This window comes from Schistocerca cancellata, chromosome 5 (genome assembly GCF_023864275.1).
Source record: "Schistocerca cancellata isolate TAMUIC-IGC-003103 chromosome 5, iqSchCanc2.1, whole genome shotgun sequence".
In the NCBI taxonomy this organism is placed as follows: Eukaryota; Metazoa; Arthropoda; class Insecta; order Orthoptera; family Acrididae; genus Schistocerca; species Schistocerca cancellata.
The window spans coordinates 811038548-811060143 of record NC_064630.1 but is presented as its reverse complement, the minus strand read 5'-3'; the positions used below and the strand labels follow the sequence as shown (position 1 = coordinate 811060143).

General features: G+C 43.8%; 1 protein-coding gene across 1 annotated transcript in view; it reads left to right on the top strand.

Annotated features, from left to right (window-relative positions):
- Positions 1–13050: 13050 nt before the first annotated feature.
- Positions 13051–21596, top strand: part of LOC126188815 (uncharacterized) — a 219210-nt gene continuing 210664 nt past the window's right edge. Inside the window, exon 1 of the mRNA XM_049930427.1 lies at positions 13051–13224. Within this exon, the coding sequence (XP_049786384.1) occupies positions 13074–13224 (151 nt within the window). The 5' untranslated portion in view covers positions 13051–13073. The remainder of the gene's footprint in view (positions 13225–21596) is intronic.

The window sequence follows — 21596 nt, the reverse complement described above, 5'->3', positions numbered from 1 at the left end:
TGGCGGTGTCTACACGGTGTCTGAGTGTGTGGCGCTGTTCCCATTGTACGAGGTCCGTGGCTCACCGACCCTGGACACGAAAGTTGAGTTTTGATTTTACCTACCATCAAGTCAAGACTGTTCACAGTGTGTTGTTTGGAGTTCGTTGTCTGCTGCTGGGATATTCCCGCCAGAAGCAACGTGGTTTTCAAGTTGGAAAATTCTACCCACTCTCCGGTGGAGAGTCACTGTATTTGGTTATTTGAATTGAAGTGCACCAGCGGAATCTTCTGCCTTGTGGCCGTTAACGTTCCGGTTACCTGCCCTGGGCGTTGACGTAAATTTCGGGCAGTGTAGTTTCCTCATCGTGTTGTTGCTGTCCAACACTGTGTGTAGTTTGACAGCTCTATGTATGATTGGATGTGGGCTCCAATATATTCTACGCTGTTCCGTTGAACTCCATGTTGTGCGCTGGTCGGGTGAAGTGGAAGTTATCTTGTCGGTGGATCCGCTGATGTCGGTCGGTTGGGTTGTCGTCGGATCGTGAATGGTTGGCCCGACTTCCTGTCTCACCTAAGCGAGCGTCAGTGTTTGAATTACAGGCCGACCCTGGAACATGTGGGCGCCCTTGTGTGTACTGCCCTATTTTCTTAAAAATTTGTTCTTCTAGCCGGTTTTGTGTTTTAAATTAGAGTTGTTTTACTCTTAAGGCCTTCAGCCTAAAGTACTGTTTGGCCGGCCGGGGTGGCCGAGCGGTTCTAGGCGCTACAGTCTGGAACCACGCTACCGCTACGGTAGCAGGTTCTAATCCTGCCTCGGGCATGGATGTGTCTGATGTCCTTAGGTTAGTTAGGTTTAAGTAGTTCTAAGTTCTAGGGGACTGATGACCTCAGAAGCTAAGTCCCATAGCGCTCAGAGCCAATTTTTGAACAAACAGCTGAAGGCCTGAATTAGAAGCCTGAAGAACAATTCCAAATAGCACATATTACGATAAATACTTTCTTTTGAAAGAAACTGTAATACAGCTGAAGGCATCATTGTAAGTCTAATTATTACTCGGCTGAAGGCCACAAGATTCCAATAACAAACGGCTGAAGGCCTCAATTATAAGTCAGGAAAACAATTGCAAATAGCACTTTTAAAACAAACCCCTTGCTTTTAAAACGAGTTTCCCAAAAAAGTTCACTTTAACACGGCTGAAGGCCTTATCTCGGAAGAAGTGAAATTATTGTTCGGCTGAAGGCCACACCAACAATTATTAGAAAATTACAAATATCCTTAAAACAAACATCACAATCTAAGGAATCAGGACAAGCGGTTCTCAGCAAGTGTTCCAAGGGTTAGCCTGGGAAGGTAACTCAAACATAAGGTAAGGTGATACAGGCAGCCAAGAGTTGTACTCACGTAACAGGATGGCAACTCAAACTATGGGGAAGCTTAAGCGCCTACTGACGGACTAACCAATTCGCCTAACGTCCGATCACCTGTACAATGATGGAATATTTTTAGGCAAGGGCGGAGAGACAGACAGCACTACATCTTCAGAAAACGCCCAAGGCCGAAGGAAACACTAGAACCAAGATAGACCTCCGAAAAAAATATGCACAGTACAATACAAGAGGCAGTCGAAGTACAGGGTGTTTCAAAATGGACCGTTGAAAATTGTAACTACTGTAATTTCGAAAGTTTGTCCGCCTGAAAATGTACTGTTGTCCCAAGCGTATTGCATTAAACGGTGTATTTCTATCGCTGCTCGTTTAATTTTTATTGCCGTTTCAAATATACCAGTCATTTTTGAAACACCCTGTACACACCGTGTCGGAGAGCATCAACAGGACGAGGAAAGGTACACTGCAGGGAAAGTACACTAACGTCCAGGGCAGGTAACTGGGGCGTTAGAGGCCACAAGGCAGAAGTTACCACTGGTTGCAATAAGAATAATAATCAATTCAGTGTTGAATAACAAACAGAGAAAGACGGGTGCAATATTTCACCGCCTCGAAACAGTCCACTCGTTGCCGCCATGCTCAGTAGCCCTGGGAGCAACAACCTACAGACCAAAGGCGAGAACTCAGAACAGTCTAGGTTGCATTAGCAGTGAACTCTTCACTCAAACGTCCAGGTTTCGGAGTGCAACGAAGTCGTCGCTCTCGCAGCTACCCCTCCTCGATCCGGCAGTGGCAGCACGCGCTGCACGGACCTGCTCGCTGCTGCGCCCCAACCGAACTGATGTCCGTTCGCAACTCCCCGCTCCACACAATTCACCCGGAAATACTAGCGGTCGCTCCAAAGATACACTACTGGCCATTAAAATTGCTACACCATGAAGATGAAGTGCTACAGAGGCAAAATTTAACCGACAGGAAGAAGATGCTGTGATATGCAAATGATTAGCTTCTCAGAGCATTCACACAAGGTTGGCTCCGGTGGCAACACCTACAACGTGCTGACATGAGGATCGTTTCCAACCGATTTCTCATACACAAACAGCAGTTGACCGGCGTTCGCTGGTGAAACGTTGTTGTGATGCCTCGTGTAAGGAGGAGAAATGCGTATCATCACGTTTCCGACTTTGATAAACGTCGGATTGTACCCTATAACGATTGCGGTTTATCGTATCTCGTCATTGCTGCTCGTGTTGTTAGCAGAATATGGAATCGGTGGATTCAGGAGGGTAATACGGAACGCCTTGCTGGATCCCAATGGCCTCGTATCACTAGCAGTCGAGATGACGGGCATCTTATCTAATCCGCATGGCTGTAACGGATCGTGCAGTCACGTTTCGATCCCTGAGTCAACAAAAATGGTTCAAATGGCTCTGAGCACTATGGGACTCAACTGCTGAGGTCATTAGTCCCCTAGAACTTAGAACTAGTTAAACCTAACTAACCTAAGGACATCACAAACATCCATGCCCGAGGCAGGATTCGAACCTGCGACCGTAGCGGTCTTGCGGTTCCAGACTGCAGCGCCTTTAACCGCACGGCCACTTCGGTCGGCCCTGAGTCAACAGATGGGGACGTTTGCAAGATAACAACCATCTGCACGAACAGTTCGACGACGTCTGCAGAAGCATGGACTATCAGCTCGGAGACCGTGGCTTCGGTTACCTTTGACGCTGCATCACTGACACGAGGGCCTGCGATGGTGTACTCGACGACGATCCTGCGTGCACGAATGGCAAAACGTAATTTTTTCGGATGAATCCAGGTTCTGTTTACAGCATCATGATGGTCGCATCCGTGTTTGGCGACAACGCGGTGACCGCACATTGGAAGCGTGTATTCCTGATCGCCATACTGGCGTGTCATCCGACGGGAGGGTATGGGGTGCCGATGGTTACACGTGTCGGTCACCTCCTGTTCCCATTGACGGCACTTTGAACAGTGGACGTTACATTTCAGATGTGTTACGACCCGTGGCTCTACCCTTCATTCGATCCCTGCGAAACCCAACATTTCAGCAGGATAATGCACGACCGCATGTAGCAGGTCCTGTACGGGCTTTTCTGGACACAGAAAATGTTCGACTGCTGCCCTGGAAAGCACATTCTCCAGATCTCTCACCAACTGAAAACGTCTGGTCAATGTTGGCCGTGCAACTGTGTCGTCGCAATACGCCAGTCACTACTCTTGATGAACTGTGGTATCGTGTTGAAGCTGCATGGGCAGCTGTACCTGTACACGCCATCCAAGCTCTGTTTGAACCAATGCCCAGGCGTATCAAGGCCGTTATTACGGCCAGAGGTGGTTGTTCTGGGTACTGATTTCTCAGGATCTATGCAACCAAATTGCTTGAAAATGTAATCACATGTCAGTTCTAGTATAATATATTTGTCCAATGAATACCCGTTTATCACCTGCATTTCTTCTTGGTGTAGCAATCTTAATGGTCAGTAGTGTAGTACCACAGTACTCGTATCGAGAAGCGCTGCTGCTGCCACTCATGGGCAGGCAAGCCAGTAATTTAGTGACGCCAGTAAATCGAATAAGAAACGAGATGCCATGACCGTAATGACAAGATACGAAGCAGTAAACTGCGTCAACACGAGCCGCACACGGCTGACATGTGATCAACTGCACACGAGCTGTCTGTATGTGAGCGGTGGGCAGTAACGGTCGATGAGACATTTGTGTTTCAATGGGACGTTGTACGTAAAAATGGGAAATGTAAGGACATGACAGAGTGACAAAAATGAGCAATTTTGTTTTGCCTTGGCTAAGGGAATACGGTGGTGAAGTCTCTAGATTTTTTTGTGTTTCGGGCGCGCCCTTCAGCCACTCTAGAGGCAGTAATGTAACGGACCTGGCCACGAAACACAAAGGCAGAATTGTGGTAGGAAAAAGATCCAGGCTGAGGCGGTCCGGGGACGCGTTTCACGGCTTGTGGCTCAAAATCGCTTCCACACCCCACAGGAACTGCTGCATGCAGTGAATGAAGGTCCATCGCAACCTGTCACCGAGAGAACATTGCGACGGGAACTGTACGCAATGGACATTTGGAGTTGGTCACCTTGGAAGGGGCCATTGCTCACACAAGCACATAAAGCTGTGCATCTTTAGTGGACTAGAAATCATCGAATGTGGACAGTAGGTGACTAGTGGAACGCAACATTGTCTGAAGATTCACGTTTTCGCCTGTAGTCAAATGACGTCCGCCTTGATTGAACCAGAGTCCAAACGAAGTGCCGGATGATCAAAAAGTCGGTATAAATTTAAAAACTGAATAAATCACGGAATATTGTAGATAGAGAGGTAAAAATTGACACGCATGCTTGGAATGACATGGGGTTTTTATTAGAACCAAAAAAATACAAGAGTTCAAAAATGTCCGACAGATGGCGCTTCATCTGATCAGAATAGCAATAATTAGCATAACAAAGTAAGACAAAGCAAAGATGATGTTCTTTACAGGAAATGCTCAATATGTCCACCATCATTCCTCAACAATAGCTGTGGTCGAGGAATATTGTTGTGAACACCACTGTAAAGCATGTCCGGAGTTATGGTGAGGCATTGGCGTCGGATGTTGTCTTCCAGCATCCCTAGAGATGTCGGTCGATCACGATACACTTTCGACTTCTGGTAACCCCAAAGCCAATAACCGCACATACTGAGGTCTGCGGACCTGGGAGGCCAAGTATGACGAAAGTGGCGGCTGAGCACATCACCAAATGACGCGCGCAAGAGATCTTTCACGCGTCTAGCAATATGGAGTATTTCTAATAAAACCCCATGTCATTCCAAGCATGTGTGTTAATTTTTACCTCTCTATCTACATTAGTCCGTGGTTTATTAAGTTTTCAAATTTCTACTGATTTTTTGATCACCCGGTATTTCGTCCTGAATGTGTGCGAGGTGTGGTTCAAGCCTGAGGTGAGTCTGTGGTATTTTTGGTGGTTTTTTTCTTGTCATGAATACGGACCGCTCACTGAGGCTATCGCTAACGTGAACCAGCACGTTTACCCAAACATTCTGAATGATCAAGGAAATGCCTGAATGATCAGGTGTTGCCTTCCAGTAAACATCTCTGTGATGAGTGTGCAGCCGGCCTTTGTGGCCGTGCGGTTCTAGGCGCTACAGTCCGGAACCGCGTTGCTGCTATGGTGGCAGGTTCGAATCCTGCCTGGGGCATGGATGTGTGTGATGTCCTTAGGTTAGTTAGGTTTAAGTAGTTCTAAGTTCTAGGGGACTGATGACCTCGTTTAAGGGTATACGGAACGCCCTATGCTTACAATGTTAAATTGAGCTAAATGTTAGAAACATTTTCTTATTTGTTATTTGGACGATACTCTTGATTTTTTTACAGTACGCAGAGATATGTTCTGCTTTTACGCTGAATTATTAATTTTGAAAAATAATGTATAGTTTTTCAGATATTTGTTTTAAATGTTAAAAAAAGTTATACATTTTAACAAGTATTTTAAAATTTACATCCATTAATACAAAATAATTCCACATATCTTTTAATTAAGATATAAGGTCTTAAGGAACAACTACTGAAAATTTCATCTTTCTACTATAAATAGGCCCTGAGAAAATGTAACTTATACACAAAAAAACTGAAGTTACGGGAAATTAGCTTCAAAGTTTTTACTTCAGTATAAGCCTGCTCCATAGCTTGTATCATTAGAATCGTCCAACAGCTTCCTCTTGATGGCTCTGCTATGCTGTCTAGCCATCTTTGAATATACTTTTATGGCGTTATCTGAAGACCCGAGCCGTTCCTTGTCCAAACAAAGCATAGCTGCGGCAGTTCGTAGTCCTACACAGAGCCCCAACTTCTGCAGAACTGTGCACTTTGTTATATTGCCCTGATTGAATGATGAAACAGCATCATAAACGCCAAAGTGAAGTGTGTTTATACCCACAAACAGAGTTTACGGTAGTCTATTCCATATCACATGGTTCACACACTCATTTGGATTTTGAGTCCGGCCATGAAGACATTTTGTTAGTAGACTAATATCTGCGAGGTCTCGGAATATTGGTTTTATTTCATCCATTACGGCAGGTAGGAGGTGATGAGGGTGATTGTATCGTTTCTTAGTTACCTTGCCTCTGTTGTACTTGCACCAACTATCGTCTCCTTTTGGACATAGCCCATGTTGGGGATTCTCATTGTTTGAAGCTGTATGAAAAAACAGAGCCCAGACTGCTCTTCTCATTAATTCTGCATCTGCTGTATTCTATCTTATTGCTAGAACATAGCACTTCTGAATATGATCTATTGTAGCATCTGTCAGTCTATTTTTCCCATCTAAAGTTTTTCCATCGCTCAATTTCTTGCCTTTCATGCTAGCCTTGAGCCGTCGAAGTCTTGATCCCATCCTTTTCTGAACATGGCCAACACACTCCAGTTTGGAAATTTTCACATCGTTACCATAGGGTCTCAGTTCCTCAATTTCTTTGAAAGCCTTTGAGTCACCATCTCCAAGATAATTTATGTGTCTAACGTTGTACCATTTTACTGAGCGTTGATAAATATTTCTTACACCAGGAACTTCCATACCACCACTTGACACATAGTAATTTGCCATGCACTCATCTTCATGTTTATTTTTCATTTTCTCCTTGCATCTGCAATGCTTGGAAAGTATTGCCACATCAACTACCTTACCAGTGTCCACACTTGTAGCTGTTACTACACCATTCAGAGATGTGTGGCCTCTCTTCTGCCAGCTTCCATCAAAAGCTATGGACAAGTCTCTGCTATTATTATTTTCAACAACTGCTTACTCAACAGCATCTTTCATGTTTTCCTGTGCCACATCTTCCACAGCAGAGCCTATCGCAATTATGTGTTTGTTATATTTTGAAAGTGGGGTAGGGAGGTTCATCACACCACACAACATGGCACCTGCAGCCCTGCCCTTTCCTATACACCGTAATCCATCAACCAGTCTAATGTTTATATCGTATAGTTTACCTGTATCTGCAGTAACATGTGAGGAATTGAAGAAAGTAACACTGTGTTTGAAATAACTGCACATCAACTCTAATTCACAAGCAAGTCCTACATGTAAGTTTGTTTTCAATGAAACACCACATTTTCCACATTCTTTGCAGCACACATTGTTCTCCAAATCGTCTGATAATAAAGAGACGTTCATTACCTCATATTTTGTAGTCCCAGCATTTACTTTCTTGTATTCTTCTTCAATTCCAGCTAGTTTTCGTCTTGAAGCACTTTCCGGTGTAGTGGCAGCAGCATCACTCAATGTATCACTACCAGTGTTGAGGTTAGTCGCTACTGGGACATCAGATACTGATGAAGTTGAATCAGACGAATTTTTAGTACACTTTACTTTCTTGCACCAATGTACACGCTTTCTAAATACCTTCAGACTAGGTCTTGGCATGTTGAAGGAAAGAAAACTCAATGACTTCTCCACATACGACTTTCACAACAATGACATGGATGTACGCACAAAGGAAACAATACAAATGGTGCAGAATCTATTGTCAACTGTCTAGCAGTGTAGCCAACAGAAAAGCTAACTGTCTTGTGCTCAATTATATCTCTGGCAAGGCTGTCTATATCAGGTATATTTCGCGTCTCATAAACAAGGTGCGGAACATCGTGTGTCGAAATTATTTTAAAAAATTATTTAAAATTGTTCTATTCACGTCATCCAAATATTTTATACATGGTATTAAACGGGAGAGTCTAAATTTTTCGAAAATGCATTTACCCAAAAATCTATTTTTTCATCGGAAAACTCATTCCGTATACCCTTAAGTCCCGTAGTGCCTAGAGCCATTTGAACCATTTGATTGTGTGCTATTGATACCCCTACATTTCAAGACGATAACAGCAGAGTTCTTCGGCCAGGCAGAGTATATGACTGGTTTTCTCAACACTCCCTCACCTTATTATTGTAGTGGGTAATAAAAAAGCAAAAAGAAACAAGAAAAGAAAAGGTTGAAAATGTGGGAAGAAATGTTGAATAAGAAGGGGGGTTTTAAAATCGTTAATGACCGTGAGTAAGGGAAAGAATGAAATGTAAATCGGACTTCGTGTTACAGAAAAGCTATCGGACTTAGTGATTCGGAAAATATATTGTTTTGCTGGTCCTTGTGGCGTTTCTTAGCAAAAGTCAAACCAATTTCCACTACAAAAATTATTTGAAAGAGAACAGAGAATAACAAAATGTGATTAACAGGGGGAAATGGCGTAGATAAGAGTTCGTTCTTTACCATGTTAAATGTCTTCTCTCGTTAACATGTCTTGTTCTCCAACAATCTCCTGCTTCATTTCTGCATGAAAAGTCGTAGCTGCTCCAAAATCTTGCAGTAAATTTCATTGTCCAGGAATTACTAATGTCTACAAATTAAAACCATCTTGGTATTGAATGCAATGTATTTTACGATGCTGCTTCCATCCTCCAAATTTCATACAAACTTCCACAATACGTCAGTACATCAATAAGTTTTTTTTCGTCTTAATCCGACCAAGACTAGCTAATAAGTAAGTTAAGCTTCCGCTCTCAAGAGACAAGAGCGGGTAGAAAACAAAAAGATTCACAATTTTTGTACCTTCATTTTCTTATATATTTTCTCTGCCGTCGGGCGCTCATACAGCTGCGACGGTATAATTTATATCTGAGGGAACGAGTGTAGCGCGGCGAAATTTAAAGTCCCGCTACATTGCATCTCGACTGATCAGCAAAATGACATGACTCGAACCCCATAGAAAATCAGCAGACCATGTTGCAACAGTGGTTAAAACGGCATCAACATCCCCACAATTTCCTGGAACTGCGCGATCAAATCCTCCGGAAGCAGGAAGTGTTTAACACTTTCTCATCAGATGACTTCCGTATGAACGATAGTAACAGCTTGCTAGTCGTAGCTGAATTACTGAAGAAAACAATGGAGGTGAATGCCTACAGTGGTTTGTCCATAAAGAAGAATTTAGACCCCAATATTGTTACGTTCATGAGAAGGACGAAGAACCGTCTTCTCACTCTGACAGGTTACTGTTTGAGTCTAGAGTTACGGACCGCGTCAGGAGATTTCTACTGAAGAACTATATACAACCACATTTTTCAGTCAGAAAAAAATAAAAGCCTTTTCCTGTCCCAAAATGGACGCACGTGAACACTCCCACCGTGCGGGAGTTTATGAGGTGACGTATGGCTGCGGCAAAACATTTATAGAAGGGAAGGACTGTAGAAGAACGAATTCAACAGCACGAACGCCACACGAGGTGAAGACAAAGTGTGAAATCTGCATTAGCGGACCAGCAGACCTGCGGTCAACACAGTGATTTCGAGACGTGGTTGTGCTGACAAAGTATGCAACATTTACAGAAGGAAAGTCCGAGAAGAGATTCAGATTTCCAAAAAGAAATGTAACTTCGATAGAGAAGACGGATACAGGCTTCCGGCTTTGTGGTTTCCCGCCATCAGTGAAGTAAACACGCAGCTACGGTGCGCCAGGAACACAAACAACGAGCAAGAAGTCGCCTCTGCAGCACGAAAATAATATTTCGGTAAACAAAAAAATAGTTCAAATGACTCTGAGCTCTATGGGACTTCACTGCTGTGGTCATCAGCCCCCTGTAACTTAGAACTACTTAAACTTAACTAACCTAAGGACATCACACACATCCATGCCCGAGGCAGGATTCGAACCTGCGACCGTAGCGGTCGCGCGGTTCCGGACTGAAGCGACTAGAACCGCTCGACCACAGCGGCTAAGGAATACTAACTGAGAGGAAAATCACATCCTCACACTGTTGTTGTTGTTGTGGTCTTCAGTCCTGAGACTGGTTTGATGCAGCTCTCCATGCTACTCTATCCTGTGCAAGCTTCTTCATCTCCCAGTACGTACTGCAGCCTACATCCTTCTGAATCTGCTTAGTGTATTCATCTCTTGGTCTCCCTCTATGATTTTTACCCTCCACGCTGCCCTCCAATGCTGAATTTGTGATCCCTTGATGCCTTAGAAGATGTCCTACCAACCGATCCCTTTTTCTGGTCAAGTTGTGCCACAAACTCCTCTTCCCCCCAACCCTGTTCAATACCTCCTCATTAGTTATGTGCCGGCCGGGGTGGCCGAGCGGTTCTAGGCGCTACAGTCCGAAACTGCGCGACCGCTACGGTCGCAGGTTCGAATCCTGCCTCGGGCATTGATGTGTCTGATGTCCTTAGGTTAGTTAGGTTTAAGTAGTTCTAAGTTCTAGGGGACTGATAACCACAGCTGTTGAGTCCCATAGTGCTCAGAGCCATTTGAACCATTTTTAGAATTGTAACGGTAGAATAGGGAGAGTCGGAAAGAAGTGCCTCTACGCTAGACATGTCCATTCTTCTTCAACTGTACTGCCTACTGCGCTATTCCTTATTGCTTTATCTACAGCGTTAGAGAACTTCACACGTATCTCGTCATTCCTTAGTATTTCCGTATCCCACTTGTTTGCGTATTGATTCTTCCTGACTAATGTCTTGAACTTCAGCCTACTCTTCATCACTACTATATTGTGATCTGAGTCTATATCTGCTCCTGGGTACGCCTTACAATCCAGTATCTGATTTCGGAATCTCTGTCTGACCATGATGTAATCTAATTGAAATCTTCCCGTATCTCCCGGCCTTTTCCAAGTATACCTCCTCCTCTTGTGATTCTTGAACAGGGTATTCGCTATTACTAGCTGAAACTTGTTACAGAACTCAATTAGTCTTTCTCCTCTTTCATTCCTTGTCCCAAGCCCATATTCTCCTGTAACCTTTTCTTCTACTCCTTCCCCTACAACTGCATTCCAGTCGCCCATGACTATTAGATTTTCGTCCCCCTTTACATACTGCATTACCTTACCCTTTCAATATCCTCATACACTTTCTCTATCTGTTCATCTTCAGCTTGCGACGTCGGCATGTGTACCTGAACTATCATTGTCGGTGCTGGTCTGCTGTCGATTCTGATTAGAACAACCCTCTGCCCTACCTTCCTATTCATAACGAATCCTACACCTGTTATACCATTTTCTGCTGCTGTTGATATTACCCGATACGCTTCTGACCAGAAATCCTTGTCTTCCTTCCACTTCACTTCACTGACCGCTACTAAATCTAGATTGAGCCTTTGCATTTCCCTTTTCAGATTTTCTGGTTTCCCTACCACGTTCAAGCTTCTTACATTGCACGCCCCGACTCGTAGAACGTTATCCTTTCGTTGATTATTCAATCTTTTTCTCATGGTAACCTCCCCCTTGGCAGTCCCCTCCTGGATATCCGAATGGGGGACTATTCTGGAATCTTTTGCCAATGGAGAGATCATCATGACACTTCTTCAATTACAGGCCACATGTCCTGTGGATACACGTTACGTGTCTTTAATGCAGTGGTTTCCATTGCCTTCTGCATCCTCATGTCGTTGATCATTGCTGATTCTTCCGCCTTTAGGGGCAATTTCCCACCCCTAGGACAAGAGAGTGCCCTGAACCTCTATCCGCTCCTCCGCCATCTTTGACAAGGCCGTTGGCAGAATGAGGCTGACTTCTTATGCCGGAAGTCTTCGGCCGCCAATGCTGATTATTTATCAAAATTTAGGCAGTGGCGGGGATCGAACCCGGGACCGAAGACGTTTTGATTATGAATCAAAGACGCTACCCCTAGCCTCACAAAGATTAGTCGCATGTCTTCAGATCCAGATATGGCGGCCAATGGAGACCCATGGCAGTGGCCTCTGGGTGCCCCAGAACACGAATGCGGTCCTCAAACTGCTCCCCCAGGACATCAGACACTCTCCTGCTTCTGTGGCGGTCGAGTTCCGCCTGTCATGAAGCACATATTGTCAAAATCAGGATGACTTTGGAAAATGGGGATGAAACCATTTTCCACAACCTTCATGTACCGATCGGTAGTTACCGTGCCATCAAGGTAAATATCGCACCGATTATTCCGTGACTGGACACTGCACACCAGACAGTCACCCGTCGAGCGTGAAGAGAGTTCTCGGTCGCGAAATGTGGACTTTCAGTCCCCCAAATGCGCCAATTTTGCTTGTCGACGAACCCTCCAAATGAAGGTGGGCTTCGTCGCTAAACCAAACTATGCCAGCGCATACTATTTCCCAGAGTGCCGCGTGGCCAGCAGTTTGAACATCCTAACACAAACCGTAATGACGATTTTATTGCACGTATTTCAATAATATTGTCTCCCTGTATAAGATAGCAGGCATAGCGTCAATCACAGGGATGAACAAATTTATTGTTACAATGAGCGGAGTTACCTACAACCTCTCTCAGTTGGGGAATCAGTGTTAAAGAAGGTCAAGCCTCGCAATTCTTATTTCGGAAACTAAACCTTCTCTTCTGGGTACCAACCGTTTATCCCTTAGTGGCTTTCTCTGTCGGCCTAAAAACGTGTGGCAGATGTACGCGTAAAACGAAGGAATATCTTTCTGAAACGACTGTGTGCTTGCAGGTTGTCACTGTGACAGGAAAAAAGAATAAGCACGGAAGTCGTCGTCCTTCCTGTGGTTTTCCCATCCTGCGGAAAGACTTCCGCTACGAGAATCCTTATAGTGGGCCCGCGGTGCCTGCGATGTTCGCTGCGTGTGACTCCCTCTCGGTCTCAACAACAGCTGACAATGCATCCACTGGGGGTAGCTGCTCCGCTGCTGGCTCTGCTGGCGGCGAACGGCACTACGGTGCTCGACTGTGTCTGCCAGAAGATCTACATCTCCAACTTCCAGGGCTACGGTGCAGACTGGATGTATAGCGCCTACTGTAGAGAATTCAGTGAGTACTTTTTCGTATAGCACTGATTCACACTACTTTAATCACCGTCCAGTTTTGAAGTACTGAGAGTAGGCTTTGCTTGCATATATCGTTATCAAACAAGATAAAACATTCACAGTCTGACAACAAATGCCTGTGACACTCACTACACATCACTCGACTTTGTCCAGCCTTTCGCGTGTGACCATATGGTACGAAGTGCGGTTTGGAAGGCTGAAAATAATCAGTCTACATCTCTTCATTGAGCCCAAGACGTTTTCGAAATGTGTGAGAGTGCGTGTTAGACAGAGGTTGTGGAATGTGATGGGTAGGATGCATAATACATTTTCCATGGTTTCCAACCACTGTTTCGTCCAACGTAATTCATTTTATCTTAACATCGACCACCTTATTCTCTTTTGGTCACCGCGTATGAATGCACTCTTATTTGCCCAGTATTTATAAGCTATTACTTTGATTTTGTTAAAGACCTTTTGGTACCATAACTTTGACCTCATAGTCCTATACATAATATACTAGCTTGTGATGCTACACTACTGGACATTAAAATGGCTACACCGGGAAGATGACGTGTTACAGACTCGAAATTTAACCGACAGGAAGAAGATGCAAATGATTAGCTTTACAGAGCATTCACACATGGCTGGCGCCGGTAGCGACACCTACAATGTGCTGACATGAGGAAAGTTTCCAACCGATTTCTCATACACAAACAGCAGTTGATCGGCGTTGCCTGGTGAAACGTTGTTGTGATGCCTCGTGTAAGGAGGAGAAATGTGTACCATCACGTTACCGACTTTGATAAAGGTCGGATTGTAGCCTATCGCGATTGCGGCTTATTATATCGCGACATTGCTGCTCGCGTTGGTCGAGATCTAATGACTGTTAACAGAAAATGGAATCGGTGGGTTCAGGACGCTAATACGGAACGCCGTGCTGGATCCCAACGGCCTAGTATCACTAACAGTCGAGATGACAGGCATCTTATCCGCATGGTTGTAACGGATCGTTTAGTCACGTCTCAATCCCTGAGTCAACAGACGGGGACGTTTGCAAGACAACAACCATCTGCACGAACAGTTCGACGACGTTTGAAGCTGCATGGACTATTAGCTCGGAGACCATGGCTGGGGTTACCCCTGACGCTGCATCACAGGCAGGAGCGCCTGCGATAGTGTACTCAACGACGAACCTGGGTGCACGAATGGCAAAACGTCATTTTTTCGGATGAATCCAGGTTCTGTTTACAGCATCATGATGGTCGCACCCGTGTTTGGCGACATCGCGGTGAACGCACATTGGAAGCGTGTATTCCTCATCGCCATACTGGCGTATCATCCGGCGTGATGGTAAGGGGTGCCATTGGTTACACGTCTCCTCTTGTACGCATTGATGACACTTTGGACAGTGGACGTTATATTTCAGATGTGTTACGACCCGTGGCTCTACCCTTCATTCGATCCCTGCGAAACCCTACATTTCAGCAGGACAATGCACGACCGCATGTTTCAGGTCCTGTACGGGCCTTTCTGGATACAGAAAATGTTCGGCTGCTGCCCTGGCCAGCACATTCTCCAGATCTCTCACCAATTGAAAACGTGTGGTCAATGGTGGCCGAGCAACTGGCTCGTCACAATACGCCAGTCAGTACTCTTGATGAACTGTGGTATCGTGTTGAAGCTGCATGGGCAGCTGTACCTGTGCACGCCATCCAAGCTCTGCTTGACTCAATGCCTAGGCGTATCAAGGCCGTTATTACGGCCAGAGGTGGTTGTTCTGTGTACTGATTTCTCAGGATCTATGCACCCAAATTGCGTGAAAATAAAATGACATGTCAGTTCTAGTATAATATATTTGTCCAATGAATACCCGTTTATCAACTGCATTTCTTCTTGGTGTAGCAATTTTAATGGCCAGTAGTGTACTGTCATACTTAGTCCTGTTACATATAAGTTAAGTTTCCAAATCACTGTATGCAACTTGAATATAGATGACTTTTGCAATACAGATGGTCAACGTTATCCCATTCAGTGAATGATTAGTTTACGAGTAACAGTTAAGTACTATGGTTTAATTAATATTCCATACGGTACATATAGTTCTCGTTCCAACATAACTGACAATATGGTAGACAAACATACCAACGGTGCTGGCACACATTGCCTTTTCTTTCTACCCATAGGCATTAAAACTTATGCCCGCCTTTAATTCAAGCTGGCCGATCCTATTTCATGAGATCTTGACGACAATTTAAGCTAACTTTAATATTTATGGAATACAGTTTAAAGTATTCTTCCCTAGGCAGATAACTTTGACCTTGTTGCTCTAAAGAATCTTTTTTATGAGAACTATAGCGTTGCCCATTTAGTCACGCTGTATACAGCTTAGCCTTTGAGATATTATTCCTATCAAAGGTTAGTTTGCAGACAATATCCTGTAAGTGTTTGACCTATGTCGGTCAACAGCACGTAAGCGTGATGATGGGGCCGTTGTGGGCCCAGTCACACCCTACTTTAAATACTAGGTTCTGATTTATGCTATTAACATGCGTGAGACATTTACACTTTCCTCGCTATTAGACCATATCCGTAATTTAAGTTCCCGTTCAATAGGGAAGAATACAGCTTATGTTCATATTATTAGCTTGACCTTTATCGGTCAATAGTACATAAGTGTGTTGGCAGTTGCGTTGTACGTTCTGACACACCCTATGAAACTTCCTGGCAGATTAAAACTGTGTGCCGGACCGAGACTCGATCTCGGGACCTTTGCCTTTCGCGGACAAGTGGTCTCCTGCGCAGGAGAGCATCTGTAAAGTTTGGAAGGTAGGAGACGAGGTACTGGCAGAAGTGAAGCTGTGAAGAGGGTGCGTGAGGCGAGCTTGGGTAGCTCAGTTGGTAGAGCACTTGCCCACGAAAGGCAAAGGTCCCGAGTTCGAGTCTCGGTCCGGCACACAGTTTTAATCTGCCAGGAAGTTTCATATCAGCGCACACTGCGCTGCAGAGTGAAAAGTTCATTCTGACACACCCTACTTTAAATATTAGGTCCTTATTTCTTGGTAGTCTATGTGAGAATTCCAGGACGCTCACAATAATCTTCATCCTAAATAGTTAATAGCCTTGTAGGCAACATCCTAAATAGGTAATATCTGATACACTAGAGTGTGTATTTCGACAACTAGCGTGACATAACCTATTTGAATACATAGGGTCTTGAACCCACTGCTAACTAATAATCAATCTTTTCCCTTAAGAGTTTTGGTCCACGTCACCCTTGTGACTACATACAGTGGACGGTCGTACATATAATATTTATAGTTAGTGTATGTTTGGTTAAGTTATTACAGATTTCCTAAACACAACGTTGACCACCTGTGTATAAAGCCACAAATGATGCCCTAAGCTTTACACACCCAGTCAGCCATAAATGCGTAGTAATGTAGTGCCATAATATAACAACCTTAGTCAAATTTCGCGTTAACAAAGTGACGCATTACTCCATGTATAATGGAAATTATTTTATTTGCAACGTGCCCTAACTTTGAGAAGTACTCGCGTAACTGACATATAACCTTGTTCATCCCCCGCTTGAGATCGTGCGGAACCATACCAAAATAGCGGTGATCATATGTGGTTTTTAATCTAACAAGCTGAACGTAACGTCTAAGTAAATTTCGTATCAGTTAATATGGTCTAGGTTTACAGTTAACGCTCATCGGGATTCTATCTACTTGGTGCCTTGTTCCCTCACAAATTTCTACATATCCATCTATTTCTACGTGATTACTGCGCTATTGACAATAAAGTGCCTGCCAGAGGGCTCAGTGAACCACCTTCAAGCTGTCTCTCTACCGTCCCACTCTCCAACGGCACGCGGGAAAAACGAGCACTAAAATTTTTCTGTGCGAGCCCTTATTTCTCGTATTTTATCGTGTTGATCATTTCTCCCTATGCAGGTGGGTGGCAACAGAATGTTTTCGCAATCGGAGGAGAAAACTGGTAATTCAAATTTTATGAGAAGATCCCGTCGCAACGAAAAACACCTTAGTTTTAATGATTGCCACTCCAAATCACGTATCATGTATATGGCACTATCTCCCCTCCTTCACGATAATACAAAACGAGCTGCCCTTCTTTGTACTTTTTCGATGTCATCAGTCAGTCCCACCTGATGCCGATCCCACACCGCACAGCAGTACTCCAGAATAGGGCGGACAAGCGTGGTGTAAGCAGTCTCTTTAGTACACCTGTTGTACCTTCTAAGTGTTCTGCCAATGAATCGCAGTCTTTGTTTTGCTCTACCCATAATATTATCTATGTGATCGTTCCAATTTAGGTATCTGTAATTGTAATCCCAAAGTATTTAGCTGAATTTACAGCGTTCAGATTTGTGTGAGTTATCCCGTAATCGAAATTTAGCTGATTTGTTCTAGTACTCATGTGAATAACATCACACTTTTCTTTATTCAGGGTCAATTGCCACTTTTCGCACCATACAAATATTTTATCTAAATCATTTTGCAAGTTATTTTGATCATCTGATGACTTTACAAGACGGTAAATGACAGCATCATCGGGAAACAATCTAAGACGTCTACTCAGATTGTCTCCTATGTCGTTAATAGAGATCAGGAACAATAGATCGCCTGTAACACTTCCCTTGGGGAACGCCGGATATTACTTCTGTTTTACTCGATGACTTTCCTTCTATGACTACGAACTGTAACCTTTCTGACAGGAAATCACGAATCCAGTCGCACAACTGGGGCGATATTCCACAGATAGTTACGTTACAAGACGCTTGTGAGGAACAGTGTCGAAAACCTTCTGGAAATGTAACAATGTGGAATCAATTTGATAGCCCGTGTCGATAGCACCCATCAGTTCATGATTATAAAGAGCTAGTTGTGTTTCGCAAGAATGGTGTTTTCTGAATCAGTGCCGACTATGTGTCCATAAATCGTTTTCTTCGATGTACTTTATGATGTTCAAATACAGTATACATTCCAAAACGCTACTGCAAATCGACATTATTGATGTGGGCCTGTAATTCAGTTTATTACTCCTCCTTCCCTTTTAGGGTATTGGTGTGACTTGAGCAACTTTTCAGTCTTAATACGGAGCTATTATATGAGCATACTCTGAGAGGAACCTGACTGGTATACAATCTGGACCGAAGGCCTTTTCTTTATTAAGTGATTTAAGCTGCTTTGTTACACCGAGGATATCTACTTCTATGCTTCTCATCTTGGCAATTGTTCTTGATTGGAATTCAGGAATATTTAGTTCGTCTTCTTCGGTGAAGGAGTTTCGGGAAACCGTTTTTAATAACTCTGCTTTAGTGGCACTGTTATCAGTGACTTCGCCGTTGTTATCGCGCAGTGAAGGTATTGATTGCGTATTGCCACTGGTGTGGTTTATGGTTTAAGGTTATAGGTAATTTGCCAGTACATAACATAAAGACAGCCAATGGCAGGCACCTTTGACTTTCCGTGATCCGCCATCTTGCTCGGCACATATCCGCGAGCCACAGTCAGTTCCAACGTAGCGTCCACGGCTAATCGACTGCTTTCCACGAAGGGGCTGTTCCTCAGCTAAGTAACGTAGGTTGACCTGGTATCACGGTACTTAAGCTTTTTATGTTTGACCGTGTCTTATTCTGGCATGTATTAGTTTATTTTATGCTTCTGAAGAAGGCTAGATTACTCTAGCTGAAACCTGGGTAAAGACCAGTAACATTTCGCAACTGAGGCGGATTTTTGAAATATTAATTTATCACAGTTGCTGACTGGGCTGAAACATGTTAAAAATTCCTAGGTGTCTGTCACCATCGCAAAGATGTCGTGCAAATCTGTCCGATCCCCCGTGTGCGGCCCGCCAGCAATGCTGAAACGTGCGGACACTCTCACTCGAAGTGATCGACGCGTCACACGCACCTCGCTGCTCAACTGTCCATTTCTTTTGTTAGTGCTGGCACACTCATCTACCCGCAGGGGTACACAGATGTGTGTGCCCACTGGGATCATCTCCACTTGAGAGAAGACCATAAAGATCAACGAAGGACCGTCTGTGCGGAACTGTTTGCTTGCTACGAGGCTGATAGTATCATATATTATCGAACATCGTCACGCGCGATAAAATGTAGGTTCATCACTTCGCACCGGAAACGGAACTGCAAGCCATGATGTGGCGTCATATCACATCTCCTCCGTACAAAAAGCTTAAAACCGCAGCCACAGACGATAGAATCATGGTCTTCTGGGCCTCTGAAGGAGTTATTCTCTTTGATACTCTCCCTCATGGTTGCGGGCTTTCAAAGAAATTAATGGTGGCCTTCAGCTTAGAGTTGAAATATTAAAATTACAATGAAATGAACACCCTGAGCGTTGACAACCGTCAACGGGGACAGATGAAAATGTGTGCCCCGACCGGGACTTGAACCCGGGATCTCCTGCTTACATGGCAGATTCTCTATCCATCTTTTTTTTCTTTAACCACTTTTCTTTAACCACTTTTTTCCATTTTTTTGTTTTTTTCTCTATCCACTTTTTTATATCCATCCTTTTTTCCAGCAATCCAATTTTTATTAACCACTTTTATTTTATTTTCATTTTATATTTATTTTTTTATTTTCTTTGTATTTTTAGGATGGTCAGGGTGTGGTAGACGCCGCACTAGCAGTGGGGTCTCTTCACGGCACTGCCAGTGCGTCGAGGACCAAACCCCTCCCACACCTTTTTCATGTTCCCTGTTGGGACATAGCACTGTGCAGAAATCTTAACATAATATTCCCATTCTCCGATGTAAGAAAGACAAAGAAACCTCTTCTCTGAGTAGAAACTGAACACTGATAAAAACTTAACAATTCTTCTCGAATCACACAAATACGTTGGAAGTCGAACACGAGTAATTTTGAAAAAATGTTTTGAAAAAAGAAAAAAAAATGTTCCGGAAGCAAGGTAATAGTAAATAATAATAAGAAACCAAGTGACTTTTAATTTTCTTCTGTTCGTTCTCGTTCAAGGTGTTGTAGTGGTTCCACATATTTAACCAACACCCATTCTTTCAAAAACGATCTTCAGCATGTTGCCGTAGTGCTTCTTGTGGTTGCGATACGTGCTGATTTTTGCATATTCACACTTCATGTAAATGCGGAATTCTATCTCGTTGTCCGACCCAAGTTTGTGGATGACATAACTAACACATTTTCCCAGTAACCAGCTAATGGCGTTGGTTTTTAATTTCGGAAAGTATGTCATGCCTGGTCTCAGGAGGAGCGATGGCGTTATATATTCCGTAGAGGATCTGGTGAGAAAGGCGATTTGTTGCCTGATCCAATTCTGGTTATGCACATTGCCACCACAGGTGAATCTGTGTCTGAGTGTATCCATCAGATTGCATTTTCCACAAAGGGGTGTCTGTTTTAAACCGATCCCATATAGTCTCTCGTTGGTGCTGATGACATTATTAACTGTTTTGTACCATGCGGAAATAGCGTCTGTACATAGCCTGGCATAGTTGATGTTCCGCCATACAGCTTTCCAGTCACAATTTGGGAATTTCGTTTCAATTTTCTTTCTACCCTCATTTGACTTCCGTTTTTGAAAGTCCGTTTGAGGAACAGAGCAGACGCTTTATTGCGAATATCCACCAAACCGAGGCCCCCGTTTCTGACATCCAGTATAACGGTAGTCGCACCAACCCTGAATATGTCTCCTCGCCATAAATAATTGGTAACAGTGGACATGATCCCTTTCGCTACTAGTTTAGGGATTGGAAATACCTGTGCAGTGAAATAAGCTTTAGGCAAAACGCAGGAGTTGATGAATCTGACTTTTTGCACCAGGTCCATAGTTTGATGGATGTTCTCCATCACAGCACCATGAACTTTCCTCCTAGTTTCCGCCCAGTTAAAAGCAGCCATCCTCATCGGACATGCCATTAAGGTTATTCCCAAAGTTTTATGTTTGTTGTCTTGTTTTGCCCATGCCAGTCGAAGGTGATCTAGGCCCCGTAGATTTAATATTTGACTTTTGTTTTCATTTGCTGTCGCTCCCGACGCTAGACAATATCTTTGGATTTCCCTTTCCAGTGTAACTGTCTCCTCATTATTCCTTATTACAACGCCCACGTCATCAGCATAAACTCGTATGACAGTTTTCTCACCACTCAATGTTATACCTGTTAATCCTGCGTGGACAGTGCGGAGGAAGGGCTCTAAAGATACGGAAAATAAAAACATAGATAAGGGACTGCCCTGTGGAACCCCTCGCCTTATCTGTATGGGTTTAGATGTTTGGCCATTGATTGCTGTTTTCGCATTTATACCTGTTGCAATATTCCATAGCATGTTCACAATCTGGGGGTGGAAAG